General features: G+C 38.5%; 1 protein-coding gene across 2 annotated transcripts in view; it reads right to left on the bottom strand.

Moving 5' to 3' along the window:
* Positions 1-711: 711 nt before the first annotated feature.
* The window catches only part of TBX20 (T-box transcription factor 20), a 40,155-nt gene continuing 30,228 nt past the window's right edge, over positions 712-10,638 (bottom strand). Inside the window, exon 8 of one of the 2 annotated variants that reach the window (XM_032105203.1) lies at positions 712-6,448. In XM_032105203.1, the coding sequence (XP_031961094.1) occupies positions 6,108-6,448 (341 nt within the window). In that variant the 3' untranslated portion in view covers positions 712-6,107. The other variant, XM_032105213.1, reaches the window with a different exon arrangement.

Below are 10,638 nucleotides of genomic sequence, written 5' to 3'. Positions count from 1 at the left end.
AGGGGTGGCTCTCATAGGAAGCTTGGAAGTGCCTCAAGAGATCATTTGATTATCCTAAGGCAAGATTAGCTTTAATCACAACATTCTTGACTAGTGCGTGTTCAACCTGTTCTAAAAGACCTTGAATGATAGGTATTCCTCCTTATATTCTCTGGGTAATCCTGTACTGTGCTTCACTATCCTTCCTCTTTGAATACCTTAGATAGAGTCTTAGGTAACTCTCGCTTGCTTTAATGTATGCTATTACAATTGAAATAAAATCCTATTAAATAAAAAGCCTGCAGCGGTTATGGAGAGGAATTTATTCCTCACTTCTTTACATTCTTCACTTCTCCTGACTTAACAGCCCTAATTACATTCTCTTCTTACACTGTGTTTCCTAGGTCTGTATTTACTGTCTTGGGGACCCTGAGAACCCCATATTTCAGCCATTTATTTGGGTTTTGCTGGCAAACCCAGTAATTTTTGTGAATATGATTGCAAAGCATTTTGAAAAAAAAAATTGTGTAACTCCATGCAAACTACAATTGTATTTAACTACAGTACAATTATCACTCCATATGAATCCAAGACTTGGACCACCTTTTGTAGATGAGCAGCCCTAAAGAATTTTGTATACTCTCGGAAACATCTGTGACTGGTTCCACTGCCCTCAGCAACTTGATTAGAGGAAAAAAAAAACAGAAGCAGAAAGATTTGGCTAAATAAGAATGATATATCAAAACACCCAATATTTTAATGAAAGAAACTGCATATCCACACATTTGCACTTCTGTACAGTTTTTGTGATATATATATAATTTTAAGCTGTTTACAAATAACATTTAATGCTTCAAATATTACATAATGTTGATATTATATTTCTAGCAGAAATAAATATATTGCACTTAAAAAGAAACTTTTCATTAGATGTTGCTTCATAGTTTATGTTCACAACTTTTTTTTCCATAAAAAGATTTCCCTCTACCCCCACCCCATACACACAAACACACACTTCAGTACATGGTGAATGTGCTCACGCAATGCATTATAAACAACAAAGTCAACACAGCAAACAGAAGAACTGTGGTACATTCTGTTAAAGAGGTTACATCCAGTTTTTTACCTTCCTTACTTTTAAACCAAACCTTTCCTCATGTTTCTGAAGGTACAATAAAAAAAAAAAAAGATTGTTTAAATGTGCTAAAGGTAAAATACAGCAAACTGTATTTTTTGTCCTTAAACTATCATAAAAAGTTACTTCAGAGCTTATTTAATTCACTGCTTAGTTTTCTCTTAAAAAGATAAAATAAAGAAAAAGAAGTTGTCATTTGATAATCTAGAGATTATATGCAAGGACATTTGATTACAGAGTAATACATAAATCCTCTGGCCAGCAAGTAGGTGTTTAGTAAAGAAACCGCATCTCCTGCAGCAGAAAGTGCTCTGCAAAGAATAGTGAGAATAAAGTCTCACTAAAACCAAAATTAATCTTGCAGTGAGTGAATGTCATCCCCCTGGAGATGATGAGTATACGCACTGTGGCCACAACTTCCTCAGGACAAGAAGCCAAAACGTTACACTGATCTCACTGTTGCTTTTACCCTTATCTAGGAGTAAATTCCCACAATTTGTATTAACTTACACTTTTGGAAATCATCCCAAGTTTTTGCAGTAATTTCCATTGATATTTCTGTTTCTGCATAGTACACACGCATAAAGAGGATGTACTGTATAATCAAGTTGCCAGCCCAAATGCTTTTCAGTTGAAAAAGGTTCATTTTCAAGTGCCAGTTAGTGTTTGCTGGACGTTGGAAATGGCAAGTTCTTCCTACATGTGTACATGTTCATGCAGTGTCCCCGCCTTCGTGGATAAAATAGGCTGTGAGAAATTCTGCAATTGCATTCTGAAGGTTGTAGTGCCAAGCCTGTTAGCTACCATACAACTTACCATCCTTGAACTCATGAAGAAGGATTTCCATTAGGAACTCTATCTACTTAGACTATGCTTGTTTTTCAGTTTATACCCAGAAGAGTATGACTGAAACCCAGTGGCATTGATTTGGTATCTTTGACAGTGCCTCAGGCCATATAAAGCAATGCTGCAAACTAAGGAGCTAAATTAAAAATCGGGGGTTTTATGTTTAGATTCTCAGGGCTCCAAAAGTAGAAGAAAAAAAAATTCAGACAAATACATCCAAACCGGTTTTGTTAATATATGAGATGCTTTTGTTGGATTAAAGACTGGAGGGTGATGACAATCTATAGATAAAACAGTAATTCAAAAAAACCACAAAAATACTTGTAACACTTCCGAGGAAAATTTTATCATTCTCTTTGAAAAGCATATTCAGGCATGTTCTCTCCATTCTTCTTAAAAAGAGACAAACAGCCCCCCTCCAAAAAAAAAAACCCAAACAAAATCAAACATAAACCAGCTCCATTTTTATGAGCCAAGAAAAAAAGCTCATAAAGGTGAAGAGCACTTCTCATGGGATATAAAATGTGAATTGTATTTGGAGTATAAATTCTAGATTATATTTGGCATTCCTAGCCCATCGACCAACAACAGATGTTCTGTCCTGAAAGTGATACAATTTTGACAGCAGTACAGCAAGTCCTTAAATAAATTACTGGGTTAATGTCAAAGTGATAGAGATAATTTAATTTTTTTTTTCTTTTCTTTTTTTTTTTAGCAAAAGTGATTTCACTCTTTAACCAGTTAATTACAAATTTGCATTCATTTTCTGCCAGTTGTGAGTTCAGTGCAAAAGCTGATTTGTACTTGGGCTTTAATCTTTTCTGTAGTGTTCCTATATTGTTGCTGTCATTGAAGTCACTGTTCTTACTGTGAGACTTCATTTTTAGATGACAATGTGGAATGAAATCCTGCCCCTGTTACAGTCAATAAATTTCCATTTGACTTCAGTTGGGCCAGAATTTTATTCCTGGAATCGCTCCCATGCTTCCCCAGGCCCACAGGAAGGTGAGAGGGACAGGGAGCAGAAACACTGCAAGGTGGCAAGACCTCTTCACTGGACGTCCTGTGACCTCTGTGAACTTAATCCCTTAAACCTCAAATCTATGCAACTGGTTTTGTAGGTAGGTCTGGGAGGGCAAAGAAGAGGAAATGAGGAACGGGCCTACCTATTCATCTCATTCCTGGGGAAGGCTGTGACAAGCTGCCTTCATTCCCTTGCTTGGGACCTGCCTGTGATTCTGCATTAGTGGGGAACCCAATTGATTTCTGCTGCAAAGGAATGAAACCATCAGAGAGCAACACAAGGAGGGATGAGCACACTGAGAGAGATTTGGTCTGACTGGAAAAATCAAGCTGTGGATTTTTCTGCAGATAGTTCTGCATCATATATAATACAAAATTCATCAGAGAGAATTTGGATGAGGAGTTGGCTCTATCATGTTTTTATATTGAGACAGCCTACTGCCATGTTTTCTCAGATATGAATCCCACTTCATTTGTAGTGGAAAGCACTTTTCTTTCATTTAATATTTTTGTAAATGAAGTTGTCAAAATCCACTTTCATTCTCCAGAAGCGGCCTGGAGAATTTTCTCTGAAACAGTATCGGGGCATTTCTGCATGCCAAATATTGGTATTCTCAGAGCAGGGACTGGGACAGGGCTGAAAAGATTGTAGAGTTTATTTCTCTGAATTAGCTTCATGAAGGAAGGTCATGTATGAGTAGCCTTTATGTCACATGATGACCATGCCTAAATCAGCCCTCCTGTTTCAAACTTGTTTCTGGAGTCATGTAAAAGTTGCCAACTCACTTGACCCTTTCCTGATGGAAGTATCGGCAGTAAAGCTACTGGCTTGAATTCTGAACCTAACCATATCCTCTGCAACTCCAGATAAGTTAATAAAGCTGCAGAAGGAACCAGATAAGAGAAACTGAATCTCCCCACAGGCTTTAGTGCATGTCATCCCAGGGTTTTCGTACAACTCTAATAGAAGTCAAGCAACGGAAGAGAAAACTTTCTTCCAAACCTCTTCTGTAATTTTTGTTCCTATAGAGTCATATGTACTTGAAGAATTACATTCCTTTAGGGTCAGTATCACCTAATTTCCTGAAAAATAGGGGGTTTATACCAAAACCAGTTATAAGTAGACACAACCTTGCAACATGCACTTTTCCTGTGAATCTGAGAGCCTACAGCAAAATCTAATATTTGGGTATACCAAGACAAATTCAGTGTCTGATTCTGAGCCATTTAAATACCACAATGCTTGGCCTGTTATATTAATTTATGGAACTCCTTGTAGCAGGTCTGAACCCAGAAATTGTAAATAAATGTTCCTTTTTCTTTACATACAGAACACAGGAGTTGCAAATTGGCCCAGGTCATTTTTCATCAGCAGGTCCAACAGTGGTTAATGGGGAATTAGGGTGATATTGCAGATAACTTCATTGAAAAGGTGATTGAAATGGCCAACTTGAGAAGATTTCGAATTCAGCTACTAGAAAATACATAGTGATGGTCCTTTTCTGTGGGATGCATGTGCCTTGCCTTGCACTTTGCAGAGATGGGAGTAGGTGACTCAGTGTACTGCACTCTGCTTTTTACCATATGACACCAACACAGAATGGTCAAAAGTAGAGGAGAATAGAGGGAAATAACTCTGTTTTGTGTTCCAGCTCTACAGAGATCTGTAATATATGAGATTATATGTGCTAGTTCTTTTTGGCCAGTACGTGTGTTACCATCCACAGCTTGGATGCAACTCGACACAGAAACTCTGTGTCGACTTGTTATTTACAGTGGAATCCCAGCTCTTGCCACACGGAAAACCAACATCACACTGGTACTGTTTCCAGCAGTGCAGAGGATTCATGCTAGCTCTCTGCAGATGTCATTATTTTCTTATGCCTCTATAGCTCCTCCATTGTATCAGACACAACATACGAGAAAAAGAGGACAGTACTTTGAATGAGAGCCCCAAATACTAACTGAAGAGAAGTCAGACATGAATTTAAAAAAAAAAAATTGTGTGAAGTTCTGTATTGGTATTTTCCTAAGGAAACTCCACCATTCTTGTGGGACATGGAGAAACTGGTAGTACAACCCTCATTTTCCTGGCCAAGGAGCTTGTATAATAAAAGCCATGACCAAACCCAAGAAAATCCAAACAAGCAGAAAGATACTCCAATGCCACTCATACCAGTCCATTAATTATAGTTTGATCCAGAGAGTCTATAGACTGATCTAGCCTGAAATTGGGTTAACTTGGCACACACGTGCAGCTAGAAACAGGTCTTCAGTGGCAAGCACAGCAGCAAACAAGCACTGTTTTAAAATTTGAAATCTTGGGTTTCTAAGTTTAAGTAACAGATTTTTCCAAATCAGAATTTTTCTTCATTATACCTTAACCAACAGTTAAATTGCTCCTCCTCGGATATAGGACAAACTTACTTTTAGACTGAAGGCCAGAATACATTATTACTACTACAGTCCTGTAACACAGTTCTTTTTTTGGAACCGATAAGTGTTTTGTGAAAGAAACAAACAAAGAAAGAAAGACTTGTTAATAATGTTCTCTTTGTGATTATAGTAGCAACTAAGGAATACTGGTTTTGGTGAATATAAGCCAGTCTTAAAAAGGACAGTGGTCTTCTCCACTTTGTCCCATTTTCAGCAAATGTATGCTGAGATAGCCTAAAACATGCTCAAAGTTATAGCAATACATTTTTCTGTTTAGATGCTCATCAGTCACAAGAAGAGATGAAGATGAGTAATAGTATTGCCTTTTTCAGAATTCATCTAGCATATGAAAAAAGACCTATAGACAAGTAGTTTGTACACTGCTGCTTAAAGATAATCTCTTTCCGCTAGATATAATGCACCTTTGGAACAAGCTGCACGTGACCAAAGATCCTGGGGACTTTGGGATCCATTTTGGCTGTGTTACACATAGATCTGTTAGCAGCTCCAAGCTGCATGCTCTCTTCTTGTGATCCCTCAAAAGAGGAATCTATATCCACAATGCATTTTCTTAACTGGTTTGTTACGAGTTCAGCACTCCTGCCACAGGCCTTTCAGGAAGGTCCCTTGTATTTTTCATAGCAAACTTGCACATTTAAAATCTTGTGTTCCACTTCTCTTACATCACTCATACAAACGGTGTCATCACTGCGGAGGAGTGACGCAGTCCTTGGATAGCTGCATAAGGACCCTGCTGAAAATAATGGTGGTACCTTGGCATGTGGAAAGATGGGAAAGTGGGGCCACTGCCTTGCATGGAGCTGGCTATAGCAGAGGGTGTAAGAGGCATCCCCAGGCGGCTGTACGGAGGCAGAGATCCTTGGATCGGATGAGGAATGGGTGTAGCTATGGATGCAGTGCTGGTACCCAGGGCACTCAAAGACTGTGGATGCTGAAATCCCGGGAAACTGGTTGAAGAGGAAACCCAGGAACTGAGAGACAGGTTATCAGATGTTGTAAAGGCTGACCCTGCAAGCAAAGAGAAAGAAGACCTAACATTGGCACTGCGACACACAAAGCTGGGAAAGTAGCAAAAAAGGAGAAAATGAGTCTTTCACAGCAAGCCTGGTTTCCATGACCGGTTGTCACTGGAAATACTTCCCAAATACTTCCGTCTTTAAAATGTTATTTGCTGGTTGCTGTCCTTTATCGCTACATCTTAGACAAATTTCCATTTTCAGAAGCTGTTTGCAGTGGTTCAACAGTAAAATCAGCTTTGCACATCGAATATTTTAGGTATTAAACACTGAAGCATCTTGTAATGGTGCCACTAAATACTGAAATATCTACTCTGACATGGAAGCTCACTGAATTACATCCCTGCTTAGAAGACATGCTTGTAGATTTTTACATCAGATCCTTAGTAGAACTGTTTTGTTTTGGTTTTTTTCCTAAAATTTCAGTATGGCAAAAAATGCAGAAGAATGTAATTTGCACTACAAGTTTTCCTTTTTTTTTTATCCCAGTAAAACTTGTCAACACTACATCTTTCCAGTCAACCTGATTCTTTCTATAATATAGAACAAAAAATTATAAAAACATAAATGTCAAAGTATTTGTTGTTTTTCCAATTGTGTACAATATTCTAATAAACAACACTAGTGCTAATTCATAGTAAGAGATGCAGAACATGCTCTGAAGGTAATTATCTACTTTTGATCAAATGGAAGTGTTCTGTTTGCCATTTTGTTTTGGGCTTGTTTAATCTGAAAAGTTCCAAAAATTATTTCCACAAATCTTTCAACTCTTTAAAATACTTTTTTTCTAAAGATAGAAGAAACATTAAAAAAAAAAAAAGAAAAATGGTTTCTTGAGAACTAATTACTTATTTCATGTTGACAGTAAAATTTTGGGGAAATGATAATTTGTTGGGATAATTACACATGGTCATTTTCAAATCTGATGATTCTTTTGCCCTTCATCTCTGTAGTTCCTCTATGCATCTGGTCATCATTATATGTCTGATTTCTAGAAATGGGGAATACAATAAAATGCTGTAAATAAACTCTTTGTATTCCTCTTCAAACAATAACTTAACTCTTGTGTCTTATGTATTTTCTTACTTGACCAACTTTCTTACTTTAGAAAATAAATTTGTTGACAAGAGTATTTGATGAAATATAAGTTCAATTCAGTATTGCAAAACATTCTGAGACAACAAATTTTGTAACAGGTATTAGTTTCCTAAATCTGATTCAAGAAGGGACGTTCACCCAAACTGTAGAATGAAGACATATGAAGACTTCTATCCGTCAAGGTAAACTTACTGGAATTAAGTATAGTAACCAATCATAGCCACATACTTAAACCAAAACTATAAGCAAAAAATAACAGAAATAAAAAATGACAATTGTTATTTTTTAAAAATCATAAATCTCTTATAGGATATACTCTCAAATCATGATTAATTTTTCCTCTGCTTAATGAAACAGGTAAAACAGCCCAGTAACAGGAAAAAGGAATTGTGCCAATTTAGCAAAGGAAACTTGAACCAAATCCTGGTCCTACCACTGAACCAAATCCTAACTGCTGGGAAATTAGGATCCAGAGCCAAACTGTAAGGATGGCACAATACTCACAGACCACAGCAAAACCCTAGACAAATCAGAGGGTATCTGAGCATTACTGCACTACAGGGAAAGAAGGATGCAAATCTGGATTTGCCCGGGTTTGCATTTGGCTCTGTTCCAGGTGGCTACTATGAATCCTGTGTGTGGAAGCAAGCACACAGAGAACCATGTATTTCCTATTTGTTAATTCCTTTGGAAATAGACATCTTGGGATAAATACAGTACTGTAGGTTACTGCTTCCATCTTTAGATGGCTGAAATTGGCTGAGCAGAGAATGCTCTGGGAGGGTGCTGAAGTAGTTAGAAAGCCGATCACTGCTATTTATTCCTTTGTTTTATGCCGAATAAGGTATGTGATCCTTTCTCATGAATGACTGTGAAATGATTGTGGGACTGGAACACTTCTATAAGGAACGGCTTAGAGAATTGGGGCTGTTCAGTCTGGAGAAGAGAAGGCTTTGGGGAGACCTAATTGCAGCCTGTCAGTGCTTAAAGGGGGTGTGTGAGAAAGCTAAGAACAAATTTTTAGCATGACCTGTTGTGACAGGTCAAGGAGTAATGGCATTAAACTAAATGTGGATAGATTTAGACTAGATATAAGGAAGAAATTTTTTACTATGAGGGTGGTGAAACACTGACACAGGTTGCCAGAGAGGGGCTGGATGTCCGATCCCAGGAAACATGCAAGGCCGGGCTGGGTGGGGCTCTAAGCAACCTGATCTAGTTGAAGATGCCCCTGCTCATTGAAGGGGGTTTGCACTATATGACCTTCAAAAGTCCCTTCCAACACTAACTATTCCATGATTTTCATGAGGAACTTTCTCAAGCATCCTTTCCTGCTCCAACTGCAATGGTCTCTAATTGCAGCTTAGTACTCCAAAAAGTCACATACCACTTTTGCCAGCACCAAGGAGATTAGTAATTCTGAGGCAATCAAGGTCTCAAGGATTTTATAATACACACCACCCAGCACCCATATGTGGCTCTCAACTCTTATTTGTATGGGGGAACATCCATCAGTTTTGCATGCAAGGTGGTTTTAAAATAAATTAGAGGAAATAAAAATATCTATGGAATTTCAATAAGAACATTATTTCTCTCCTTGTGTCTTGGAGGACTTTTCTTTATTTAAGGGCACTAGACCTAGAGAGAGAGCAAAGGTAGTACCAGTTACTCATGTGCAAGAGCATTATGATTTACCCTCTATGCATGTCTCTGGTTGCCCAGAGCGCTCACGCCCCATGTAGCATATGGCTCCCAGATTAGACAGAAGTTCTTTGCCATGATTCACAATCTTCCTCACTTACTCATTTGCCATATTGTGAGCAAATGCAGAACTGTACCTTTTTATTACACATAAAATTCGTTGTCATAAAGTATTGTTTCCTTCTATGACACCTTTCTAAGGATTCTCTCCTGAAGAGATTTAATGGCCTGCTCTCATACGGAGGTTCACCTGGTTCATTTTGTCACTCCCAAGGGAGGACATCATGCTAGGAAGAAATTTAATTCTTGAAGAGAAGGTGCTTTTCTCTGAGCACTTCCAGCAATGGAAAATTTAATACTGTCTTCAACAATAGCTGGCCTAGGATCTAAGTTGACATGAAGCAAGGTAATCCCCCAGAAGTATGTGAAAGGATGGCATCACACCAGATGAAAAGTTGCTTTAGAAACTCCATAACGTAAGGGCCTGCTCTTAGAATAGACCTGTAAAAACAAGGCCACCTAATCACATTTTGCTGAAGAGCAACTCATGGTTAAAAATAAGTGTGTTTTCCCTGCACAAGTCCAAAGAGCTATGACCAGAAATAATGCTCTTATCTCTTAGCAGCACTGTATGAAGTTAGAGGACAAGACAAGGGCACTGCCAGTCGGAAGACAGATAGACCTGCTTTACCTCAAGTGGCTGTGGCATATCAGGCAGGTCACAAACTCAACATGCAAAGTATAATGCAACACAAGTTTGTGCTAGTCAGCAATCCTACAGGAAGGGTTTGAGATCTATTTCCAGTGGCAAATTATGACAGATGCAATTTCTCCAGTAAGCATCCCCACAAAGAACAAGTCTGTCTTGCTGCTACTTTTGCTTCTACTAACGCAGACAAACTGCTTGATAAAGCATTTGGGGCTAATTTCTTCAGCAGGAACAGCATCTTTCAGAGACTAACAGATAACAGTTAAACATCAATTTTTCAGGGCGCTGCCAAGTTTTCTTCCTGAGGAGGCAAAATGGGTTAACCACAGGCTGGTTGAAGATGAGGTAAGTTGAAGATGAAATAAGATGAACTAAGTCCTCTGTTCACAGAAGGCTGGAGAGGCAGCAAGTGGCACATCTACATGGTACTTTACAAATGGTGTGGATCCCAGCTAGAAAATCCTGCCAAGAGATGGGGAGTGTTAATTTGTTCTCAGCACCACAGTAATGAAGTTGTCTGGTTTGCAGACATTTTGAAGAGGAAGCAGAACTAATTCTCTTCTGATGGCAAAGACTATTGACTATGACTATGGTTGTCTCTAGAACTGCCTCCTGAATTGAACCACCCACACCAGTGCCATGGGTGTATCAGATATCCCAAAGAGCCAAAAGGT

Source organism: Corvus moneduloides, chromosome 1 (genome assembly GCF_009650955.1).
Source record: "Corvus moneduloides isolate bCorMon1 chromosome 1, bCorMon1.pri, whole genome shotgun sequence".
In the NCBI taxonomy this organism is placed as follows: Eukaryota; Metazoa; Chordata; class Aves; order Passeriformes; family Corvidae; genus Corvus; species Corvus moneduloides.
This window is presented reverse-complemented; position numbering and strand designations above follow the sequence as displayed.